Source organism: Alternaria postmessia (assembly GCF_024291825.1).
Source record: "Alternaria postmessia strain BMP 2775 chromosome Unknown scaffold_30, whole genome shotgun sequence".
Classification (NCBI taxonomy): Eukaryota; Fungi; Ascomycota; class Dothideomycetes; order Pleosporales; family Pleosporaceae; genus Alternaria; species Alternaria postmessia.
The window spans coordinates 251,900-276,988 of NW_026260103.1; the positions used below are offsets into that span (position 1 = coordinate 251,900).

Here is a 25,089-nt window from a genome sequence, read left to right on the forward strand (position 1 = left end):
ATGCACGTATCTACCTAGAACTCGGGATCGTATAGTTGGACCCCACGGTGAGTGGGGCACTACACCACTATCGCCCACTTCCGATCATAATAGTAACACTATAGCCAACACCATCTCCAACGCTCTACAGGATGCTTGACATTGCGCATCAAATGCGAAAGTGACGTGCTGAGCAAGCAACAAAGAACAGGACAGTGATGTCAGGGTCGGAACGATTACATACCCCACAGTTTCAGTGTACCTCGGCATGCACGCATCTAACAGCCCATCATGAATCTACAACTTCATCGCTGAAACCGACTCGCTTGCTCACCGCCATCATCACACAAGAGTGACCTTACTACTACTGTTATACACCCCAAGCTTCTCCCACACTCTCGCCGCAATATATTCTTCTTTTACCCTGAGTTTCATACACGTCACGTCATGTCCGTCCAACCAATTGACCCCGTGTCAGACCCTCGTGTCGAGCACAGATATGCGACACTCAACGGGCAGAAATATCATTACCTCTATGCAGTACCTCGTTCTGGCGACTACCAGCACACCGTGTTTTTGGTAAGTCTTGTTGGGTACCCTGTCATGCTTTGGCGGCATATTCCGGATCTTGTTATATTAGCGAGCATTGGACATCTAGAGATACTGACTGCCTTGGTAGATCCATGGTTGGCCCGACCTATCAATAGGATGGAGGTATCAAATCCCACTCTTAGTCGATATGGGAATGCGGGTCGTTGCGCCGGACATGATGGGATATGGCGAGACAGTAAGAAAGGCCCAGAAATCATGCTACCCCAGAAGAATGCTTGACGTGGGGATTTTTAGGACGCTCCGAAAGTCCCGCCAAACTCGATCAAGCTCTATGGACTCAAGAGAGCATCAGATGACATTGCTGCGTTGGCGAAAGAGGTCAACGCGCCGAAGATCATTCTCGGTGGCCACGACTGGTAAGCCATCGCTTGCGTGATTCAAACAAAAGGCTCGTCGACTAACACTTTACCTAGGGGAGGTTTTGTCGTCTGGCGAGCAGCTCAGTGGTATGTTTCTAGAGTCTTAATGGCCGTGATTACCCATACACAGCAGCGACTCACCCCTTTCATAGGTACCCCGACCTTGTCTCACATGTCTTCTCGGTCTGTACACCATATACTGCTCCTCATGACAAGTACATGTCCACTGAAGATCTCGCCAATGGTCCCTTGCCCCAATTTGCTTACCAAATTCACCTCGCTTCAGGTGAGGTGGAAAAGATTGTCAAAGATGAGCAGTCGATCAGGCAGTTTTTGAAGGGTATGTATGGTGCAAAGGGGCCGAAAGGTGAGATCGCCTTTGATCCTGAGAAGGGCGTGCTGGGAGAAAATCTGCCCTCAATTGGGGAAAGCAAGGTTTTGAATGGAAAGGTACGTGATGATCTTTCATGTTGCAACGCGTGTCGAGTGCGGGATCGAGAAAAGAAAAGAGTGGGGTTATATGATAAGCGACTACGATACCGCATTTCAAAAGTGCACCATGAGATGGTCGGATTGCTGGACATGTGCATTACCACCTCCGTTGTGTCGTGCAGGAAAGACGGGAAAGCGTTCCAGATGATCGGCTTGCCTCGACATGAACACACCATCTCGTGTGTAGGCCGCGTTGAGGTCGCATGATTGCATTGCGCTGTTTCAGAAAGACAGCTTGAGACCTATTCTCAGCAAGCGATGGTGTGCTAACAGCGAATCAGTACCTAGACTACTACGTCAAGCAGTACTTGAACCACGGCATACACCCCACTTGTGAGCACTCCTTCTCCCTTACTTACCCACTATTCATCCGCATAATAGCGTGTATACACATATAACCGTTGTTCTATCCACTAACTCTCTAACCCAGTGAACTGGTACCGTCAACGCCGCACAAACTGGGAAGAAGACCAAGTCCTCCTCTCCCGCAAGCAAATCACCCAACCCGTCCTCTTCATTCAAGCCACGCACGATGGTGTCCTCAAACCAGAAATGTCAAAGAGCATGGAAAACTTTATCCCTAAGCTGACGCGAGGAGAGGTAAAGGCGGCCCACTGGGCGTTGACGCAGAAGCCTGAGGAGTGCAATACGATTATCCGCCAATGGTTTGAGGGGCAGGGGTTAGTGGCGAAGAAGAAGCGAGAGAGTGCTTTGTAGGATTGAGTTCAGGATGAAGCGGAAATGTGCGATGGGATGAGCGGTCCCTTAACGGTCGAGTCAAACGTAGTGTATGTAGTGTGGGTGCGTACGTCTGCGCCGCGAGCAACTAAAATTACAGCATGTTGTCTAGCGGGCGATGTGTCTACGTTCGATCGCTTTCGTATACGTATACCTGATTACTCTTTCATGCCCGTTGATCGAGGACGGCAGATCGCTTTGTACCTACCGGGGTCAGGCCAGGAAAGCATGGAGATTGCGGCTCTATCCGTAATGGCCTGATATGTGCTTCGCAACCCCTTGTCTACATAGCGATATCGGTAATGTCTTGCGCTAGCGAGATCCTTTGCACCGATGAATTGCTAAGTGCTTACTACTGTAACCAAGATAGCGGTTCGCTCGACGGCTGCCAGAAACGGCACTTCGACGACGGCAAACGCATGTATGCGTCAGCGCACCGATAACGTTACTTTGTTGAAACATGACCTTGTGCCGACACTCATCATCGATTCTGAGGATTCGAGGAGGGATGGTGTGTGGATACTAGATCTGCATCACCGGCCTCATACCTGTGGGCCCATCAGCACACCACCTGCTGGAGTTTTCATTTGGGCGCTTCCTTCCACAGTATTTTTTGCTTCGCTTACGGTCGAGAGCAGACGTCAGGTACCTTTGGCTCGAAAGTGAAGCGTGTGATGCAGGTGGTATCTCGGTATTTCCGGAGGTTCTAACCACAAAAGTACCGGCAAAAGTAGCAGATGCGCCGTCTTGGAATTTGGCACCGGGTTGTGTGTTCTGGATCTTGTCCCGTCTTAACCATAGCAGACGGATTAGCGCTCCTTGATATTCTTCCATGCGAAGACCAGGTCGACAAGATTGTGACGATACTTCCAGCTTTTCTGGTAAAAACAATCTGGAGATATGTCGGATGCAGGTCCCTCTGTCCGTGCGCGATTCCAAGGCACTGGTACCCCGCTGTCAAATACAGCCAGTAAGGTAGCAGCATTAAGCCCTGTGGCGGCTTCGTGGTTGTGAGTAGGTAGCGAGATGCCACGCTTTTGCGGAAGAAAGCTGATGCGGAGAGGTGCCTCCGAAGACTCTGCAGCTTCTTCTGGTCGGGATACTACGATAGGGGATGCGGTGCCTTTACATCCGGCAGACCGCCTCTGCTAAGGAGTACGTACTCAAAATGTCCAGGATGGTGGTGGTTGGATATGCCGTGTGGCGCTGACCAGCTTTCGGGAAGCGACTAATGTGAAATCCCTCACCGCTGCATCACCAAGATGCAAGCGCCTGAGATATATTCAACGTAAATCGCGAAAACGTGCGCAAGTTGGTAAACGGTGCGGAGTGCATTCAAACTGGGTATGATAAACCCTCCTCACCGCTTACCGCTTCTAGAGGCCCATGCGTGAGGGTCGTGGAGTCGGTCGCTTGATGATGCATGATCCCGGCGTTCTTGTACGTTCATTGACGGAGTCTATAATAGCGCTGAATATAGCTAGGTAGTCCGTCGAGAGAAGCGGCATGTGTAATGTAAATGAGGACTTGCTTATCGGTAAGTCTGTTATTCGATTACATCTCGTAGCTTGTTGCGCCGGAGCAAGAAGCGGACTGGCTGGACAGGCACATTAGGTATGTTCGTTAGTCCAGTCGTAGCGAATGCGGGCCCGCAAAGAAGTTAATCTCAACATCGCTGGGTCACGGTCTGATCCACCATGGTGCTCTGCCATGCAACGTTGATGGACAAAGGACGACTGGTCCACAACGTCTCTTTTGCCGTCCCGCTGCAGCATTGTGCTCGGCTGCGTGCCAGATGGTTGTTGTCGAGTAATAGACCAGGTCGGTCGGTCGGAGAGATACGTACACTCCCGAGGCCATTTTGTGGGACGGCTTACCAACGACATCTCATCTTGCTCGTGGCCGCACCCTTGTCAATTGCTGGGTCTGCCATGTACCCGCGATCACCGTTGCTCCTGCCAATCCTTCATGACAAGTGCTCGACCTCATTCTTCGGTCGAGGTCGTAGATCTGAGACGGCATTGCAGCACGCTACCGGTGTTTCTTCGCCATGGTCATGCAGACAATAGCACATGTCAATCTCGATGGTCTTTTGGTGGCCACACCTCGGTCGGAGGTGCAGCTGTTGACTGTTAGCTATGCCTTGGGCCAGTCGTTCGTGCAGTTGGCGTTGAGGTCGCTCCGATAAGAGGCCCTTGTACTTTCCTGTCCCGACAGTTTGGTTCTGCGTAGGACGAATTTCGTCAATGGGCTGCTCCTCGGTAGCCAAACCACGACCCATGTCCGACCTCCAACCGACATTCAGCCAACGGGCCTCTTACCACACCCACCACCGTTGCCCCAGAAGGATCCCGCTAAGGGGCCGCACTACGGGACTGACACCATGATCCCCAGAGTAGTCCAGTCTGAAGGCGCGCCGTTGAGCGTGAGCCGTTCGCACATGGGCAATATATCCGGGAATTTATATTGCAAAAGTGACTTCCGGAAGTCTTCTGGAAAATCACCCAAGTACGCTAGCCAGTCAGCGGTCGAATTTTCCCGTCGGCATGCAGGCCTCGAGGGTCCAAGATTGAGGGTGCACCGGGGGTTGTGGACGACTTATGGTTTGAGCTTTGGTTTAGCGGTAAAGACGTGCTAACGCCGAGACAGGACAGCCTGCATATCAGGCTGATGTTTCGCGCGTCGAATCCAGGGATCCATGACTCTGCAGGGCCACTACAACCGACAGGTTCGGTGCAGCAAATTCCAATACAACCTTTGGAAGCGGGCTCCACAGCCGCGCAGACTGCCTTATCGCTGTTTCACGACGGCGCCGGGTTTCTGATAGACGGCCACTACACAAGACAAGACGTGGCCACCACAGACGCCGCATTATGACCGTTGCTCCTATATCGCATCTTACGAGTGCACATCCCGGAGCTACATGGTATTGATCCGGCAAAACGAGACTAAGAATGCTTGAGTTTCTACCAGCTAGTTCGCTGGGCAAATTGCAAGCCTTCCCGGTTGTGTATCCACAAGAAGATCTAGCCTCATACATACACTCAGAGTAACGGGATAAAGAAAAGACTACGCGAAGCCTACCATACCAAGTAGCTCTGGTCGCGCATCCCTATCCATGCTCGTCCCGCCAGTATGATACGCCTAGCAAATGACGTGGAACCTTGGAGTCTCTCTCATGCGATACCATTATCTCGCCGATTGCACCAACCTCAGGCAAGCCCAGCTTGTCCCAGGCCACCGTTGATCGAAATGGGCCTTCTCAACAAGTATATCAGCCTCCACGTTCCCGTGGGGTGCTCTTCTGCTAGCTATCTCTCCCTCACTTTTTCCCGCTTCATTGCCACCATCCCCCATACTTTCAAATCTTTCTCGTAATGGCTCCCTCAGCTCTCGCAGATATCTATCCAATCCCAGCGAGGCACTACTCTAAGTCATCGACTGTAGTAGCTTCGGTCCTACACGGGCCAAGGGATTTGCGGCTGGTATGCCTTCCTCTTCTGTTACACATCCCACGTCTACCCACTGTTCGTGGGGGTTTTGGTGTATATCGAACACCTTAGACTTGAAGCTAACGAATCCAAACAGGAAACTCGAACCATTACTGACCCTGCCGCCAATGAACTCCAGATCGCTATCAAGGCTACTGGGTTATGCGGGAGCGATTGTTCCTACTACAGCAAGTTCTGCAACGGGGACCTGCAGGCTTGTGAGCCGCTATCCTTGGGCCACGAGTCTGCCGGAATTGTGGTCGCCATAGGCCAGAGTGTCACCGGTTACCAGGTTGGCGACCGCGTTGCTCTGGAGGTAGGTGTGCCGTGCGACAACTGCAGGTCATGCCAGCGCGGACGCTATAACCTGTGCCCGAAGATGAGGTTCCGGAGTAGCGCCAAATCGGTACCTCACTTCCAAGGAACGCTTCAGGAACGCATCAACCATCCTGCAAAATGGTGCCACAAGTATGTCGTGCATGATCGACCCGAAACCCGAATCTTAGCTGACAACTCTATCCAGACTACCTGCTCATGTGTCCATGGAATCGGCTGCGCTTCTAGAGCCTCTTTCTGTTGCTATACATGCAACAAGAAGAGCCCAAATCGAGCAGGGTGACACGGCCATTGTTTTTGGTGCAGGCACGGTCGGTCTTCTTACAGCTGCGATGGCCAAGGTGTCTGGCGCCACAACCGTCGTCATCGCAGACATCGATTATGGACGTATAAACTACGCCTTGGCAAACGGCTTCGCGCACAAAGGTTACATTGTGACCCCACACAATGCGACCGAGACTGCCGAAAAGTTCGCGGTAGCTAAGGAGTTGGCTGCGGATGTCATGCAGATTGCTTCGCAGAATGAGATCGATTTCGAAGGTGCTGACGTTACCTTTGACTGCACTGGAAAGGAGATCTGTATGCAGGCTGGGTTATACGTAAGTATATTTCGAAGCGGTATATGAGCGTGGATCTAACCTCCTGCAGGCGACAAGGCCTGGTGGCAAGCTCATCATGGTTGGAATGGGCACGCCAATCCAAACACTGCCCATGTCGGCATCTCATCTAAAGGAAGTCGACATCCTGGGAATCTTCCGTTACGCCAACACCTACCCAACCGGCATCAAGATCTTATCTGCTGGTGTACTTCCAAGTCTCGACAATATGATCACTCACAGGTATCATGGATTGGCATCGACAAAGGAAGCCTTCGAGCTCGCAGGCAAGACAGTCGACAAGGATGGCAAGCTCGTCCTCAAAGTTCTTGTTGAGATGTAGGAAACTCTCGGTCTACGAATGACTGAAAACATGTACATTCGCTTTTTCGGGTATGTATAACGACATGATAGAAACGACTTAGAAGATGGACTGGAAGACATCGATCCCGGTCAGGCGTTTTAAAGGCAGCTCTCGGATTCTGGATCAAGACAGAGATACCATTCGCTTTTGGGTTGTGTGTGCTTTGGAGTTGGTTGTGCTGGAGTAACCAGCTAGTGTTGGCGATCAATGCAAAGATCTGGAGTTCAGCCCAGACTGTAGATTTCAATGCTATGATCATCCCCAGACGGAAATTACACACTTTTTTTTCAATTGTCTGTTAGTGGAATCTCGTGATGAGTGAAGTCGTGTAAGCAGAACAGTCGCCAATCTTCTAGGAATCGCGTCGCGCTGCAGTCGCGTTGAGCTAGCGCAGAGTGGTAAGCGCCTTGGCACAACCCCACGAATTGTGGCAGCTGCAGCCTAGGCAAGCTCCCCACCAAGACCATATCATCGCAATTGCAGTTCCACCTTCCCCAAAAGCTCTCACCCACCTCCTCGACTACCGCGAAACTCAAATAAGGAGACGACAATACTCCAGCAGACATGGCAGAGTCATCAGGGAACCCACTCGTTTCAACGACCCGCGCCTCTGACGCAAGTCCGACAGTACAACTCCATCCGCTAGTACTCCTCACAATAACAGACTGTGTCACACGACACACACTACGACAGCAGACAGGACCAGTGGTCGGGGCTATATTAGGTGCACAAGATGGCCAGAACATCACCATGGAGGTTGCTTTCCAAGCAAAACTCCAGTCGAACCAGGATGGCGAGACGGTGCTTGATGACGAGTGGTTTAGCAAGCGTATTGAGGACTGTAAGCTTTAGTCTACATTTTCTGCATTTATGGCTGAATGAGGCTTACGAATACTCAGTCAAGGACGTACACAAAGAACCCCAATTAGATATCGTCGGCTGGTTCACTCTCGGTCCCGCCTCCGGCCCAGAACCCCACATCCTTCCTATCCACTCGCGCATATCAGAAATCTACACCGAATCTCCGCTGCTCGTATTGTTCCACCCCGAGAACGCATACTCCAAAGAAACTGCCGCTGGAAAGCTGCCCCTCACTGTCTACGAGTCCATCTCCGTCAATGTGTCGAGCGAGCCAAATGACAAAGCTATGGACATCGACGGCGCTGTACAGGCAAAGTCGACCAAGTTCAGGGAGTTAGTATACTCGATCGAGACCGGTGAGGCGGAGATGATATCTGTCGACTTCGTTGCCCGCGGAGGTGGCAACGCTACTGCAGTAGAAGGCACAGCAGACGTAGCGGGCGCAAAGTCCGAGTCTTCCAAGACCGACGAGGGTACCGGCAAGAGAAACACACGGGGAAAGCAAAAGGAGAAGCAAAAGGAGAAGGAAAAAGAGAAGGAGACCGACGCTCCTATCGACGAGTCTGTCATCTTGACCCCAGACGACGACGAGGGTAGGACCAAGCAGTTCGATCTTGATCTAGTGCCGGTATACTGACATTTGCATAGTTCTCTCTTCACTCACAGCCAAAATGAATGCTATTCGCATGCTCAGTCGGCGAATAATGCTTCTCCGCGCGTACCTCGACTCCCTTCCAACGTCGTACCTCTCCGACCCATCACTGCCGGTCGACCCTACACCGGACGCGCAACACCCCCTACCTCTAGATCACTCAATCCTTCGCAGTGTATCCGCCATGCTCGCTCGACTCAATATCCTGGGCCCACCAGACTCTGCCGCTTTCACACTCGAGTCCCAACAAGAAGCTTCCGACGTGCAGCTAGTCAACCTACTAGCATCCATCACAAGCTCCGTTTCCCTAGCCAAGGACCTTGGCCGAAAGAGCTCTATCGTTGAACATGGCAAGAATCAGGGAAAGAAAATGATGCACGGTGGCATGGCCGACTACGGTGGCTATAATCCAGGACGCAACTACGGTGGTGGCGAGGGCAACTTCTTCAATACTGTTATGGGCGAGGGATCTGGTGGCGACAGGTGGTGATCCCTGTCAATCCATCTATACTCTTCGCACATGACGAGACTGCGTTGCTGATGACGCTCTAGACCAGCAAAACAACGGATCGTATGCCTTGCAGATGGTGGTCATCCTGATGCGCTATTCGATCCAGAAGATCTTGATATGATTTATGTAGAGAGATGGTGGCATTTCGTTCTAGCAATTCTTAGCATGGGGCCAGCCTATCTCCTCTTGTTCTTTATGAGCCCGCTTATACTGGGTCTTTTCGCAGTAGGGTTTGGCTACTGGACAGGCTGGGGGACTTATAGAGCTGTGCGCTGGTTAGGGAGAGTAATGCTGCAAGCACTGAGAATTGCTCTCCAAGCTTTACGGGGTCTGATTCGTCGAGTTCAGCGATGAGATTTCTGCATAGCATTTGGCGCATGGATGATTCAATAGACACATGGGAATGGAAGGTCATGACATGACATCATAGCCGGTACATGAGTAATGAAAAAAAGGGTACTTCGATACCTTTGTTTCTATGACTTCTCAAAGCCTCATGAACTTAACACATGAAATTTTGGAAACTCCAAATACCCATCATCTGCACTCTTTGGTTGTCGTTTTCTTACTGGAACCGCCCGTTTGCTGTCCTCATGTACCCTAACCATCGGCGGATCAGGAATGAATCTGCCTTCTGGTCCTTCGAATGCTCGTGCTTCCCGTTGTGAGACTAGAAGTAAGTCACTGTAGTACTTTGTTCTGTCAGCATCATCTTGTAGTCGCTGTTCGAGCAACTTGCGCTGCTTATTGCAGGCTGTTCTTGTTGAGTTGAGACTTGACGATTTTATGGGTGAAGATAGAGGAGAGGCTGGAGTTGTCGTGAGTGTAGGTATCTCCGACGAACCGTCAACCCACTGTGACGGCAATTCAGTCGGTGTGGATGGCGAGGAGGGTGACTTTGATGCTCTTGTGGTGATATCGAGGTCACAGAGCAGTATACTCAAGTCTTCCGTGGTTTGTTGGGGTTGATGATCCGTGTTAATCGTAGAACCGTTGACCACTGTCCAGAATGCTTGGATGATGAGTTCAATCTGCTCTTTTTCGAGCTTTTCTCTGATGCTCAAGCCGTTCATGCTGACGTCTACGGACATGGGAGGCGCCTCCGCTTCAGGTCCCCATGCAATGAGATCCTTCTCGTCGATCTTCAGCGTATGGTTCTCTTTTTGAGATTTGACAATCGGAATCGAGTTCTCGCTGTTGTCATTATCCCACCTCCATCTAGTCTGATCAAAGTCAAGCACAACCTCCCCATCATTTGAAGCCTCCAGTTCTTCGCTCGAAAAATGGTTAAAGATCCAACTCCCATCATCATCATCGTCGGGTGGGTGTGAATGATCGGTACTGACCGGGTGGATCGGATCGGTGCTCGCAATGTAATCGCCATCATAGTCATGATCGTCCATCTCAGCCCAGTCCTTCTCTTTCAAGTCAACGACATCTTCTGGCTGTACTTCTTGTTTCAACGGCGAGCGCACTATCCTATAGTCGCTAACGCTCACCCGCGCCACACTCTTCTTAAAAGCGTGTGAGATGTTGCGTGCACCCCATGAAGCCCTATGGTACTGGTCTTCGAGCTCCTTAACCAGAGCAGAAACCTCAGGCGTTCCTAGCATCCGCCTTTCAATCAGCTTAGATAGAAATGTTCTTGCTCGTTCTAATTTGCATGTCCAGTCGCTCTCCCAGCTCGCGTGCTCACAGGTATTGCATTCAGTTCGAGCATATACAGTGAGGAACGATTCCGCCGTGCACGCAGCTTTTATACTCGTCCGGGTCATCTTGTGTTTCGTACCTTTGCAACGCGATCTCCGTAGGCGTAGCGTATGTTGACATCTGTAGTAGAGATGGATGACGTTGCACATGGCTACTTGGCGTTGTTGTTGAGCGTTGATTACAACTGGACTGCAGCTGCTAACTTCTTGTACCGCGTAAAGTTGATGGTTCAGAGGACAGCCAGGAAGTTCATGGGTATCTTGTGCACGTACAATCGTTTTCGTATCTGTGGTGGTACGAAATTGCTGTGGACTGACGGGCACAGTGATCACTAACTGTAAAGCGTTGCCATAGCTATCACCCAAACTTTCCGCATATTGCTGCTCGAGGTGACGTGGAAAAGGTGGGGATGTCTAGGTAAAGGTAGGATAGTAGCTAAGACGCAGTTAGTCATTGCCTTTGTGCATTCATATTCAGCTACAGACCCATGTCGACAGTGAATGAACATTTTATGAACAAGAATAGAAGTGGGTGCCTAGCGAATATATGACAAGCGTAATCATAATTGAGGAAAGAGCTACCCGGCCTGACGCGACTTCTCACGGCGCGCATTCACGTGCGCTAGCGTACGATGGGAAGTACGACAACACCAAAACACGTGCGCATGTAGGGAGATGGAACTAGGGGTCATGGAGCATTGACGCACGATTAACATATAATTTATGCAGGAAGAAAGACCAAACCCGTCCCATTACCCCAATCCGAACCTACCAAATACCAGAAGAAAAAGATGCATCCTTTTGATGACCATGAAGTCAAATACACAGCTTCCCAGAAGCCCTAGAAGGAAGAAAAACGAAAAGTAACGTTGCGTCGTTACACATTACGTATGAGAGTCATTACATGTATACAGAAATGTCCCAATTCGGCATAAACAAATATCCCAAAATGGAAAACGCCATCACGGAAACGACGAAAGAGAGACTTTAGTATCGCACCACAGGCGACGCGCTTGTGCTGCCTTCTTGCACCAAAACGCCTTCTTTGACACCCTCCTTCTCCATCTTATGCATCCAGTCCTCTTTCTTGTCCTTTTTATGCATCCAGCCACTGAAAATCTTCTTCAATTTCGATTTTTGCTCTTCTCGGCCTGGAGTCTTGGGCTCGTTCGAAATGGTTTTCTGCGCGGATGATGTGTCTACGCTCATCTTGCGCGAGAAAGTGGACGCGTCGGCACTCTTGTTGCCGTTCGAGGCAGAGCCACTGTCTCCACTCCTTTGGCGAGTATGGTTGCCGGAGCCCGGTTCGAGACGCTGGTCGAGGTTGCTAGTGGAAGACCAGCCAGTCATTGTATGCCCGGCGTTTGTCGGACTCCCTGGTTGTGTTCGTACGTGCTGGGGGATAGCTTTGGTGTCCTGCTTACGGGACGACTTCCGCACAGGGAAGGCATCGTTGGCATGCATGGCCTGCGTATCAGATCCGCTCTTCCTGTGTTTCTTCGCAGCAGAGGGAGAACGCTCTTGGTGCTGTTCTTGTGGACGCATTAGACTTGCAATGTGTGTTTCAGCAGTAGGAGACATGGGCGACTTTGGCGATGCTACCTTCTCCTCTGCAGGCTCTTGGAAATCCTTCCATGTGTCTAGGCTGGGTAGTGGTGGTAGCTCTTTGGTCAAGTTGATGCCACCAGACTCTGACTTCCTTGGTTGAGCCTCTTCTGATTGTCCCTTGGAAGTACCCGGTCTGCTGTTGCTCCTTGAACTTAACTTGCGGGCAACACCCCAGCTACGCCATCCTGATTTCGAGTCACTACGTGTGAGACCTTGGTCATCGTCGGCTGAGGGACGAAGGGAATCCTTGGATTGCGCGCGGCTCAGGGCCCGACTGCGGGAGCCGGGAAAGACGTATTCTCTGACACTTTCTTTGATGCTCGCAGCACGACTTGGTGGTCGGACCGAGGTGTTGGATCGGCCCCGAGGTTCTGAGGCTTCTTCCCGTCGCTTCTTCTCGAGTTCTGAACGCATCCACTCTGCGGCTTGTGCGTCTGCGACTGCAGCAGGGTTGTCAGAATGGTGGGATAGCCTGTTCATACTCCTGTAGTTGGGCAGAGATGCTGAGTTGGGCACTGAAGACGACATCTTGGCATTGGCAAAGGTTGATGTCACGGCCACGGGGAGAGTGACATCTTCATCGGAGTCGTTGCGGAAGACAGCCGAGCGCGGTACGTCCATGGAAGTCTTGCCATATGTTCTCAACTTCTCCTCCCTCTCTGCGTCCCGTTCGTCGAGCCATCCAAAGTCAGCTCGCTTACGACTGCTATTCGCGCGCGCGGGCATGTCTCCGTATGTCCTGTTTCTGATCTCCTGGTCCGCCTTCGCTCGTGTCCGGGTCTTGGTGCTGGGCTTTCGCATCATAAATGACGTCGATGCCGCCGACAGCTCCGGGGGCGCGCCGGTGGGCATACGGACACTAACCTCAGCAGCCTGTGGTTTACTCTCCTTCCGTCGGGGACCAAGTCCCCCAAAGTCGAGCTTCGGGTCTGTGTTCTCCATGCCATGATCGGATGGCTTGAAGTTTTGCAGAATATGCCGACATGCTAGGCGCAATTCGAGTTCGGTATGTTCATCGAGGACACGGCGGTTGATCCAGGGCGACGAATCGCATATACTGTCTTTGGAAGTATGTCTCTTGTGTGATGACGAGGGCTGTGAGGGAGTTGGTTCTGGCGTGGGCTTATCGAGAAGATCTGACTTGGAGGCAATCTTCTGTACAGCGGTGAGTTAGTGCTGGGAATGCAGTTGGAGGTGAAGAAGTAGAGATAGGACATACGACTGGCGCCAGGTTGAAAGAAAACTTGCGCTGCTTCATGGTTGATTAGGGTAGCTATGTAGGCCAAAAGTACTATGTTGGAATGGAATATTTGTGCAGAGGCGTGGTACAAGTGTTGCGGTTGCAACGACGACGTAACGGGTGCGCGCGCGCGAGAAGTCGGCGGTGGATGTTGTATGGTCGGCTAGGAATGGCTAGGCGGAGCTACTCGCGACTACTGCATGCATGCGGGAACTTTTGACGGTTTGGCGGAACAAAAAGGTGGTGACGTGCCTTGGGTTGGCATGCATCGAAATGCGGTGGAGACCAAAAGGCAGGCAGGAACCTCGAACAAGTTTGGGACAGGACGATAGGTATAATGCGCGTTGGTGGTGTGCACCGGCCCGACCAGGAGGTGTTGGAGTTTCAGAGTGGCAGCTAGCATTAGACAGGATGCAGCCGACGACCAGCCCTGGAGAGTCTCGATGCCGTGTAGAATGCGCAGGCAGCCAATCAGCCGGACGCACGCCTGAAGCCTCTACGACGGTCAAATCTGCGCGTCGTCAATCAAATCATCGTCGCCCACCCGCACGCGCCTCGTCGAGACGCCCAACAGCCACAGCCCGTGTTGTTTACCCTTGCAGCAGCCAGCCCGCCCTGGTCGTCGGCGGAGGCAGCGATCGTGTGCCCCTTCCCAGCAGAACCAGACTATCGAAAATAAGCGGCGCTGCGGCCCCACGAATGAGAGTCTACAAGGGCCGCGGACATGACCTCGATCCAGAGACCGCATTCCAGATGTCCATACACACGAACGCACTCCATCAAACACGAAGTCGCTCCTTTTTGCGACCCAGCGAACGACTGTTGGCCTGTTTCACACTAAGACATCCCCTCCCATTCCATCATCCGCTGCTGTCCTCCTACCGCTGCCTTCACCGCTGCAATACTAGCACTGTTATTGCACCCTTAAGGCAGGGGCGAAGCTTTGCATCGGCGAGAAGAAACTTCCTCGACCCTGGCAGGGAACCTTCCGCGACAACATCCTGGGAATAACCCGACGGGTTATTGTGTGCTGCCGTAGCGCACTGGCTCTCGTGGACAGGCCGACAAACGGTCGCTTCATCGCTCCATCGCTGCTGACCGAGCTTCCCTCATCGTCATAGTATGCGTCATCCAAGCATTCGTTTTGCGTCTCAGTGTTTCGTTATCAGCACAGTCGACCAAGCTTTCAACCGCATGTGGTCAGTTATCTGGTTGAGTTGCGGGTCCCCTCTTGGTGAAGTGTGCCGGCTAAAACTGCTAATATTCACCGCCCAAGCTATCCGCATCTGGTCTCCAACTCTCACAGCATTTCCCGGCATGTCACTCGTTAGGCGCGCAGATCGCTGATCCACCACCTGGTTATTTTCGTTCGGTGACGGTATTGTGTAACCACGGTGCCAGATCGAAACAAGTCCATAGTAAGCCACTGCACCGACCACCCGGAACGCCAATACGCTACAACGGCACCATTCAACGGCCTTACTTTCAGTGCAGCACCTGTACACATAATAAGCACTGCGCGAACACGAAATCCAGCAGCAGCAGGGCTCATGCAGTGCCTTGTGCGACATGTCCAAGCATACGACAATCCTCGCTCACTCTCTATCACGCGTACAGGATATGACTCACGTTGGAATCAGCTCGACTTCTTTGTAGGTTCTTCGACTAGGCGAGATTGCGCGATGATCTCAGTAGTGCCAAAATCCATGTATCGAAAGCAGATGTTACTTCCGCATCTAGAGCTATCGATATTGCTCGGAACAGAGAGACGCCGTAGAACTTTGGAAGACCGGCAATGCAATACCAGCCTAGCAGTCCTGCTGACCGGAGGAACAGAGACACTGACCATGGTTATTCCACGCAGCTTTCATGCAATATCCAAGGGATCTTGCCGCTTCCATCAAGCACTATGCGTTACATACATCATGACTATACGAGTAGCTTCACGTGATGCCTCAACTTGTAACACCTAACCTATGAGTACAGTCATTGCAGGAAGTTCAAGAGCTTGGATTGTTGGTTTGTCGGCAATGGTTGTAGCTTCTACATGAACTGACATAGTCAGAGCAGCGCATAGGCTATAGAGTCAACAACGCGGACTGATACACTTCCAATGAACCGACAATGTATCGTGCCGGTATGCTTCTCTCCATGGGCTATACACCCCTTTGGAGATGAAGAACCCAAGAGTACAGACGCCACGACCGTCAGATCAAAAGCTCCCACGAAACTCAACTAGCACGGCAACTACTGTCTGGGAGTATGCCGTTCTTTTATACCTTGCACTGAACTACCTACTCCGAGATAACCCGCGACATGTTCAGTATCGTGAGAAAGTCAGACAAAGTGAACGGTCGACATGGAGCACTCGTCACGATCGACAGCCTTTCGATCCACCAAAACATCAAAGCAAAGCAGCGCATCACAACGGCCTCAAAAGCGACAGAGAGTCAAACTCAGGCTATCAAGTTCATAAGAGATCGCAGACGATACCCACCCAGTCATATTTCCAACCCCATAACAAGAGACGGGATGGTCATCATGATGAGCATGTCTACCCTTTCACGACTGACCCGAAAAGTCCAAATCTGAATATATCGAGAGCACAAAAGAGCGAGGCATGGGGCCGGATAAGAGCCGTGTCCGAATTGTCAGGCTATCCTGCCAGTACTCACAAATGGCAAGATGGAGGAGAGAAGCGAGCAAAGAAAGTACGATGGGGAGTGATACAGACCCACCGGTTCGAGTCCGAGACTGCGGCAGATGACAGAGACACAGCAAATCAACACGACCCCTAGAAAGAACAGAATCACATTCATGGCAGTCATGTAGCCGACTAGGTGAGAAGAGGAGAATACGCAAGAGAGGAAGTCTGGGCATATATCAAGACGGAAGGTAAGCACTAACATCGGGATCCTGCAAAGTAAGCGATGGCCAAATCCAATGACCTCAACTACCGTCTTATAAACGACACTACTTGTTTAGGCAAGTGTTATCACAAACGATGTCCTCGAAGCATGTTAGTCATACAAAGCAAATGAAAACCATAGCTAGATTCACTCGCCCAGGCTGCACTACCATTACTCATCTCCTAGGTCAATCAAATGAGTCGGTCCTGTCGACTCGATGGTGGCGTCGTGACACACCCAATGGGGCTAAAGCTGCCGACTAGCGCTTTCTCCACATTATGAGGAGGCGCCGCCCTGGTCGACCACCATGCTCATTCCCGTACATGCATCATATCTGTCATGCTTCGTCCGCTAGTTGCAGAAGTCCTTGTATGGTGCGTATGTTTGTAAAGTTTTATCAATCTTTCCCAATGCTGCATGTCGATGATAGTGTAGCAGCTGTATGTCAATGATGGCAATTCTGTGACAACCTCGGGAACCAACGCTCGGGTATGTGGTGAGGGGAAGGGACCACAAGCTACTTCGGACCGGATACGTCTCGACACGATCATTCGCTGAGCGACCAGTAGTGTTACACCGTGCTGCTTGCTCATCTGCAAAATCCGCTTCGAACCCGATCATGTGGATAGCCTTCGCTTTGCGTCTTCGCCCATCTTCTTGCTTCCTCCCGAAAACTACATCTTCAAACGTGCCTCCGTGATCGTCCACTTCCTTTCTGCGGACACCATTAGAGATAGCTACATCGATCATAATGGGTGGCTCGCAACCATGGCCGCAAGTTCCGGTCGGGAATAAAGACCACACTGACGCTGCAGTCGTTATCATTGGAGCCGGTATCTCTGGTAAGTAGTCCTACAAAGGTCTTGAGGTCCAATGCTAACCTCGCCGAGGTATGTGCATGGCAATCGACCTCATTAAGCGCAACCAATGCCACAACTTCATCATTGTTGAGAAGAGCTCCAGCGTCGGCGGAACATGGCATGACAACAAGTATCCAGGTTGTTGTTGCGATGTTTGGAGCATGTTGTATAGTTATTCATTCGAACAGAATCCGGATTGGACTAGAGAGTACCCTGGCCAAGAGGAAATACTTGTATGTGTCCCCACGATTTCTTTCCTTCCTTGGCTTTGTCTCACTCTATTGCAGGACTATCTTCGCAACGTAGCCCGCAAATACAACCTCTACAAATACATCCGGTTCAACACATCAGTCGAATCCGCGACATGGGACGATTCCAAGAACCGTTGGAAGGTCGACGTCAACGTGACTGGTGGTAAAGACGCAGAATTCAATCCTGCTTATAGTATCGAATGCGACTTTTTAGTCTCAGCTGTTGGCCAGCTGAACCAGCCACAATATCCAGAAATTGAAGGGTTAGGAGACTTCAAGGGCAAGATCATGCATTCGGCGCGTTGGGATTGGAGCCACAGCCTTGAGGGCAAAAGTGTGGGCATCATCGGTAACGGTACGTGTGACATTCATCACTCGGGAAAACAAAACTGATCAAAATTAGGTGCTACTGCTGCTCAAATTATTCCCGAGATCTTGCCACAAACATCCTCATTGACAATCTACCAACGAACTCCAAATTGGGTCATTCCACGTCTCGATGGGCCCGTCAGCGCCTTCAAACGCGCAGTACTGCGCTACCTTCCCCCAGTTCGCTGGCGCATCCGAGCCAACATGATGGACTTTCGCGAGTCTTTCTATGATGCCGTAACAGACAGCAGCAGCGAGTTCGCGGAAGTCATCCGGAGTAGCTGCATAGAGATGATGAAGACGCAGATCCCCAACCAGCCCGACCTCTGGTCGAAACTCACCCCAGACTACAGTCCAGGTTGCAAGCGCGTCATCATATCCGACGATTATTACCCCGCCGTTGCCAGCCCCAAGACAACCCTTGAGAGCAACAAAATCCGTCGTATCACGGAAACCGGCATCGAGCTCGAAGACGGCACGCATCACGAGCACGACACCATTGTCCTTGCAACAGGTTTCCGCACAGTAGAGTTCCTGCACCCCATCAAAGTAACCGGAACGCAATCACGACCTCTAGCAGAAATCTGGTCTTCCGGCGCCACAGCCTTGTACGGGACGACGATCCCTTCCTTGCCCAACTTTGGACTCTTCTACGGACCCAACACAAATCTGGGCCACAACTCCATCATATTGATGATCGAAGCACAGTCTCGGTACCTCAACACGCTCGTCTCTGCTGTACTCGATGCCCGAAACAGGGGCCAGAGGATGGGCATCATGCCCAAGGAAGACAGAACGCATGAATGGAACGAGGGAATTCAGCAGATACTGAAGAACAGTTCTTTCGCGGATCCAAAATGCAATAGTTGGTATAAAAATAAGGAGGGAAGGATTACTAATAATTGGTCCGGGACTGTGATTGAGTATCAGGAGATGCTTGCAAAGGTTGATTGGGAGGATTTCGAAACAACGACTGGTGGTGGTAGTGCTGCGCATTCTGATGATGGTGTGATGGTGGAGAAGAGTACTGGAGGAGTGAGCGCCAGTAAAGTTGTGTTTGGTACCGGGAAGCAAGAGACGAAGATTGGAAGGGTTCATGAGGAGACACTGGTCAGTAATACTACGTTGGTGCTTGGCACACTGAGTGCAGTCGCTGCAGGTGCAGCATGGGTGTATCGGGGTAGGTTGCCCAAGAGACTGGGACTGCGAGCTTGATCGTGGTTCATTAGTGTGAATATATTTGTGTGATATCAAAGGAATATGCAAAATGTATAAACAATCTCTCTTCCACTTTTCAGTAGAGCCCCAATTCCGCCTTAAAACCCCTGTCTCTCTCTCCACCTTTCTTCCCATCCCTCAAACCAAGGACTTTCATCCAACGTCTGCGGCTCCCAGTCCTTCTCAACCAAACCTTTATCAATCTGCTCCCTATGCCACTCTTCTAAGTTGGGCATAACAACATGCTCCACATGCCACGTCCCCTTGTACTCCATCAACTCCTTCTTTCCCTCCTTCAACACCTTGAGCAGCAAGCCGGGAACGTATTTTTCCTCCCTAAACTCTTCGATCGGGGTAAAGAGCGCTTTGAAATTGAACACGACGGCCCCGGACAAAGGGAGCCGACGGAGTGTTTGCCAGTCTACGCGAAGATGGATACGCGAAAGGGGTAGTTCGGAGGGAGGTAATTGTTGGTTGCGCAGAGCTTCGTGGGGGTCACCAGGTGGCATGTAGAGCGGAGTATCGATTTCTAGGCCCCAGGAACCGCGCTGAATGGGCTTTTCTGTCGGCTTTTTGGCGAAGTATCTACGAGATTAGGGTTAGGAGGTGCAAGCATGACATCGATGAGACATACCTGTCCATGGAGAACTGCATCTTTTCCTTATAGTCTGGGATAGGCTTGTGTATACCTGCGAGTTCAAGCCCGATTTTCGACCCCACATTCCAGCCCAGTGCACTGCAGATAACGCCGGCTCGGAATACGTACAATCCTGTTTTCTCGTTCCGCAGCATGAGGGCAAAGTCTTCAGGGATGTTGTTAAGAAGAACGTGTAGAGGTAGGGTCGTAATGAGATCAGTGTCTGTCTTCAGGATATCGTTGTGGAATATTCTCTTATCGGATGATAGGCTGAAGTAGTGCGGATACCTTGTGCATACGAACTGCAACACCATCTCCATTAGTTCTTTGCAGGCGAGCTCTGAGCCTGGTAGGGCTTGAAGAACTGCTTCCCCATGCTCTGCAAACAAGGCCTGCCGCTGCTTGATGCTCTCCTCATATGTGTTGTGGAGTTCAATCCACCAATCAGTTTGCATCTTGGTGATGGCTATTGATGATCAGCACAGTGCCAGAGACGGATGTCAAGATAACATACACATTGTTTGGTGGTAAGACCATCTAAACGGCCTATATGGGCGGGGTAATGCCTTGTTTATGTCAAACTCTGGGTAAGGGTTGGGAAGAGGCACGCCACTGAGTGTAGCGTAGTCCGGAAAGTCGCCGAGAGCTTTTATCTCCTTCACCGAGAAGCCACATGGGAGGAAGGCAGAGTCGTCAGCATCCATATATGACGTTTCCATGGGTAAGACCCTCTTCTGCCATCCCGGGGTTGGCCCCTGGGACTCATCCTTATTCTCGTTCTTAGTCTCGGTCAAAACGAAGCGTCGTGATGGTGGGAAGGTGTCAGAGTAATCGATCTCGGTGGCAGAGACGGCCTTCTTCCCTGGTGATAGAGACCTCGGAGGAGTTTTTGCACCTGACACTCGTCGACCGCCGTTGCGTAGCCGCTGTAGGAGAATGTTGCGCTTGCTTCGCTGTAACAAAAGAAAAGCTGAACTGAGGATGAAGGCTAATCCTAGTAGCAGTAAAAGGTTGATAGCCATGTTGAGTTGTCTTTGATCCTTCTAAATCACAAATTATGTCCTGATCAACTGTCGAAACAACCCAACTCCTTCTCTTCTATGCGATTAGTGTTGGCAAGGATGATCAGACATCAATGCTGAATGGACGACGATGGCGACGATCTGAATGCAAGGTGTCTATATGTTGAAAGATAGGAAAGGGGCATATTCTGGTACGTAGTACAGTCGAGGACCAAGAATGACGGCCTTATCATTAAGATGCGGGGCGGGGCGACTTCTACATACATGTACGCAGCGACCTGCGAGACTACCCAGGAAAAGTAATTACCGCGCCACGACTGCACCCAAGCGAGTAGAATGACGATATCTTCTCGAGAGGGTGAGAGATGGGCCGCAATTACTAGGCTGATGTCGCTGTATGGGTAACACTATCATGGGTTTGGCGGGGTCTCTCACCGTAGATCGCCCGCGCGAGCGCATCGACCCTAGCCTTGTACAGTATCAGAACCCCAAACATCTTGGCGTAGGGCGTGAAGGTAGTCGTGACTCTTGTCAAGTGGTTTATCGACTGACTTTCTGCCAGATCAAGTATCGTATACGGCGCATCTCGGGGGCGGCTCTAGAACTCCCCCGCTGTCGGTAATGCAATCGCTATCAATACCCCGGACGGATTGATACCGCTTACGGCGAATAAGTCCCATGGCCTGCCTTTCACTCGGGTGCGGCTTGCTAAGGTGCCGTCATGGCGTGATCCTGGGCAGCGATTCGATTTGGTCAACTGTCTTGTTATTTAATGCTGGATCAGTCGATAGGCGGTCCTGCAATGCGTGCGACATTTGTTCCATCAACGGACTGGTCTCGGGAAACGCCGTCGTACACGTGCGCAACAGTTGCCACACTGATCTCCATTCGCACTGTTCTTGATGTCTAGGATGAGTACGTGATGTCTCTACAAAATTCGACAACTTTTTCTTTCGAGAGCGATTAGACAAACATCCTGAGCTTCGTATCGAGGAGACGATATGCGTGATTCGAAACCCGATCCAACACGTGATATATTGGACATCGCCGTACGAGTTCAAGATGTTGGGAGTTGGGTTTCAAGCGGGTGAAAGTGTAAATGGGTGTGGGAAGGCTGCCAGCAAGAGCATTGAATGTGGGATGCGGCGCTCTGCGCTAAATGCACGAGCCCCTCCGGGTGAGCTCCACCACAAGATAGCGGTCACCGATCACAATCGTCCGCCTTCCAAGCCTTCAACACCTTGCAATACAAGCTTGCCGCTACTTCAAGGAACAAAGATGGCATTGTTGTTTAAGGGCGGTCTGATGATGCTCTCTCTCGATCACTTACAAAACCGAACTACAATCCTCACCCTTCAAGTACTCCTCCATGGAAGTGTACTTCACGTCGATGCCCAAATCCCACGGAAACACGACATCAGGATTGCCTCCTTCAAAACCAAACTTGTCGAAGTACTCGTACATGTCAGCAATTTCAGGCCCGTACACAGGCCCCATCGCAGCTTCCATTGCATCCCGAGGCATTTTCTTGAACACGCATTTCACGTTGTTTACCTTCCCAAAAGTGTCGCACCACTCATCGAACGAGATATACGATCCAGCGCCACTGATGAGTTTACCTGGTGACAACTCAACGAGTGCCTTCGTGAAATTGCCTTGTAATGTCAGCACATAGCTGTATAGAAGGAAAACGAAACTAACCAGTATCTGCAACCGGATCGACCATGGGAATCTTCTTGTCTCCGCTAATGGGAAGACTAACAACGAAGGTACCGTCTTCTTGCTTTTCTGGTTTCCCACTAAAGTTCTTCCAGTTGCTTGCATAGTAGCCCAGGTGCAGCAGGCTCGTCTTGGCCCACAGCTCCGGATACGTGTCTTTCAGATAGTTCTCAGCTTCGGCCTTCGCATCGAAGTGATAGTTCCATTTGATACTACCATTGCTCCATTTTCTCGCTGAAGACAGCGTGGACAACACGAGGCGATCCAAAGTGCCAACATGAGCCGCTGCTGCGTCGATGATAGCTTTCATTTGCTGAACCTCTCGGTCGAACGCTACCTCATTGGCTGTGCGCTTCTGCTCGGCCGCAACCTGGTGCGTTGCCGGGGCGTTCAGATGAGCCCAAAAGTCAGTCGTGCCGAAAATGACGTTTGCACCTTCGAACCCTTTCTTTAGTGACTCCAGGTCATCGAGATCGCCCGCTATGATTTCAACGTTGTCAGATGACCACTTTGTAGCGGATGGCTTGGATGGGTCCCGAGTGATGCCACGAACTTTCCATCCGGGCTCATTCTGGAACACACGAGCGACCGAACCACCCTACTCTGTGTTATTATCGCATGCAGCTGTGGAACGATTGTTTCACGTAAGATGCGCGTACCTGGTTTCCAGTGACTCCAACGACGGCGATTAATTTGGTCATGACTATGTGCAGCTGAATACTGATTGTAAAAAGGTGAAGAGTAATGACTACGCCAGCCTTTGCTCACAAATTTATATACCCTCTCACGTCGTTATGCAGCATGAGATTAGTGATCCTTGATCAGAGTCGCTTGCAAGATCAATTCATATTCAGGCATCCATTCGATGTACGAATGCAAGGATATCCCGCCAGTACGACAGCCCTACTGAAAGCCTACATACAATACAGATAGAGTATAGCCACCACTGAAATCTTGGACGACCACAGTGAAGGCCGGTCATTGGTTCTACTCTACGCCCGTGGTAACATGTGTTAGTATCTGACTGCATTGCCGCCCGGGCGTACGAACCCCGCGTGTTCCTTCGATACTTCTCTGGACCTTAATGCAATCCACCATGCATACGTGGGTGAAGAAGATAGCTGACCAAATAAAGAAAGGCCTTAGTAAGTGACCCTAGTGCAGCTGCCCGGGTGAATAGTCAAAGCTAAGCCTGGTTAGGAAAGTCTCAACCTGCATCGAGCATTTTGTGTTCGAATGCAAGATTCTCCTTCCATATCTATGACATTGTCTTCTAACTAGAAGGAGAGTCATCACATGGCACATTGAGACACTGAGTGGTCTAACGTGCTCTCTTGGTGACACACCATGAGCGTGCATGATATGAAGCACATCCGCTAATTCGTACATGTCTCTACACCAATAGTTAGAAAGCGCACACAATCCCGAAAATGGGCAATCCGCGGTATGATTCCTGTTAGGTACAGCTCTCATGAGCTTAGCGATCGCTGAAGTCATTGGCGCTAAGTGTGCGGCATATGTGAACGACATGCAGTGATAACCAACATTCGATCCATCATCTTCAATTGGCAGGACTCTGGCAATGAAGTTGGACTCTAGCATTTCTTTCGATATGTTCGATGGATCCTATGCTAGTGGTATTGATCATCTCACCGATCGTAGCCTAAGCTACAGGAACGGCACGAGGTGGTTGGTTGCTAGAAGTCTCTCGGAGGCACTCTGCCACAAACTGATCAGATGTAAAGGATAGAGTTGAGAATACAGTAGGTGCAGTGGATTCGAGATAATCCTCTCTACGAGAATTTGCGGTAGAGGGTAGAGGCTTGTGTTCATAAGAGCGGTTGACTAAAGAGTCTTCGTATAGTCCGTGGGGTGAGAGAATGCAGACGTACCGAGTGTTTGTACCGACTACAGGCAGGTGAAAAGCCTTGCTAAATCGATTTATATAGGTGGAAACAGAGTACCCCACTAGTCTCTTACCAGTTTTGTTACAGACGCCTCTAGCCTCGCGAGTAGTTGGGAGCGGATTCTGGCCTTACCAAGAGAGTAGAAGCATCGCGTTGCGCGTACATACGTGAATTATAGATTCAAGTTGATGTGTAAACCGAGCTGGAGATTACACAACTGTAAAGAAACCCTGCGTTGTTGTAAGCAAGACACTACATGTGCGTACTCTTCGTCGTTCCCACTAGTCGGTCCGCATAAGAGGGCTGGAAGTATCAATGTAGTGAGGAAGTGTTCGGCTACAATGGGCTGTCGCTACTTGCTTCCACCAAAGCTCACCCACCACGTCCTCAATCTATGAATTTCGCAACTGCAAACACTCTCCGCTCTCATTATTTCCAACACTTTGGAAAGATCTGATATCTGCTGCATGGTCTAAGCCTGGTAGTTTCGCTACTGACCAATCAGAAGCAGGAGCTGTAATGGTCTAGCGGTTATGACATTCGCCTCACACATCTGTGCGAACCGCGAAGGGTCTCGAGTTCGAACCTCGATTACAGTATTTTTTGCTTGCTGTATACAGTTGACGTTTGGTCTGGCTACTATAGTAGC

The 25,089-nt window shown here is 50.8% G+C and overlaps 8 protein-coding genes and 1 non-coding gene across 9 annotated transcripts; 5 read left to right on the forward strand and 4 right to left on the reverse strand.

The window, feature by feature from the left end:
* Positions 1-426: 426 nt before the first annotated feature.
* Positions 427-2,159, forward strand: J4E82_005642 (uncharacterized protein; the record flags this gene model as incomplete). Its single annotated transcript, XM_051731904.1, has 7 exons — positions 427-558; positions 659-766; positions 826-947; positions 1,005-1,037; positions 1,103-1,400; positions 1,724-1,775; positions 1,873-2,159. 7 exons carry the CDS (start codon positions 427-429, stop codon positions 2,157-2,159), a joined length of 1,032 nt encoding a protein of 343 aa, XP_051588394.1.
* A 3,982-nt stretch (positions 2,160-6,141) lies between these two features.
* On the forward strand, positions 6,142-6,946 carry J4E82_005643 (uncharacterized protein; the record flags this gene model as incomplete). Its single annotated transcript, XM_051731905.1, has 3 exons — positions 6,142-6,146; positions 6,195-6,606; positions 6,656-6,946. 3 exons carry the CDS (start codon positions 6,142-6,144, stop codon positions 6,944-6,946), a joined length of 708 nt encoding a protein of 235 aa, XP_051588395.1.
* A 771-nt stretch (positions 6,947-7,717) lies between these two features.
* J4E82_005644 (uncharacterized protein) lies at positions 7,718-8,970 on the forward strand (the record flags this gene model as incomplete). The annotated part of the gene is made up of 3 exons (XM_051731906.1): positions 7,718-7,808; positions 7,867-8,421; positions 8,477-8,970. 3 exons carry the CDS (start codon positions 7,718-7,720, stop codon positions 8,968-8,970), a joined length of 1,140 nt encoding a protein of 379 aa, XP_051588396.1.
* A 523-nt stretch (positions 8,971-9,493) lies between these two features.
* J4E82_005645 (uncharacterized protein) lies at positions 9,494-10,850 on the reverse strand (the record flags this gene model as incomplete). Its single annotated transcript, XM_051731907.1, has 2 exons — positions 9,494-9,532; positions 9,591-10,850. 2 exons carry the CDS (start codon positions 10,848-10,850, stop codon positions 9,494-9,496), a joined length of 1,299 nt encoding a protein of 432 aa, XP_051588397.1.
* An 837-nt stretch (positions 10,851-11,687) lies between these two features.
* Positions 11,688-13,566, reverse strand: J4E82_005646 (uncharacterized protein; the record flags this gene model as incomplete). The annotated part of the gene is made up of 2 exons (XM_051731908.1): positions 11,688-13,463; positions 13,528-13,566. The coding sequence occupies 2 exons, from the start codon at positions 13,564-13,566 to the stop codon at positions 11,688-11,690; spliced, it is 1,815 nt and encodes a 604-aa protein (XP_051588398.1).
* Positions 13,567-17,208: 3,642 nt separating this feature from the next.
* J4E82_005647 (uncharacterized protein) lies at positions 17,209-19,152 on the forward strand (the record flags this gene model as incomplete). The annotated part of the gene is made up of 5 exons (XM_051731909.1): positions 17,209-17,299; positions 17,348-17,447; positions 17,523-17,550; positions 17,605-17,923; positions 17,972-19,152. 5 exons carry the CDS (start codon positions 17,209-17,211, stop codon positions 19,150-19,152), a joined length of 1,719 nt encoding a protein of 572 aa, XP_051588399.1.
* Positions 19,153-19,253: 101 nt separating this feature from the next.
* On the reverse strand, positions 19,254-20,814 carry J4E82_005648 (uncharacterized protein; the record flags this gene model as incomplete). The annotated part of the gene is made up of 3 exons (XM_051731910.1): positions 19,254-19,740; positions 19,790-20,258; positions 20,307-20,814. The coding sequence occupies 3 exons, from the start codon at positions 20,812-20,814 to the stop codon at positions 19,254-19,256; spliced, it is 1,464 nt and encodes a 487-aa protein (XP_051588400.1).
* Positions 20,815-22,140: 1,326 nt separating this feature from the next.
* J4E82_005649 (uncharacterized protein) lies at positions 22,141-23,234 on the reverse strand (the record flags this gene model as incomplete). Its single annotated transcript, XM_051731911.1, has 3 exons — positions 22,141-22,469; positions 22,516-23,131; positions 23,193-23,234. 3 exons carry the CDS (start codon positions 23,232-23,234, stop codon positions 22,141-22,143), a joined length of 987 nt encoding a protein of 328 aa, XP_051588401.1.
* Positions 23,235-24,953: 1,719 nt separating this feature from the next.
* J4E82_005650 lies at positions 24,954-25,039 on the forward strand. Its single transcript has one exon. It is a non-coding gene; the product is annotated as a tRNA-Val (tRNA).
* The last annotated feature ends 50 nt before the right edge of the window (positions 25,040-25,089 follow it).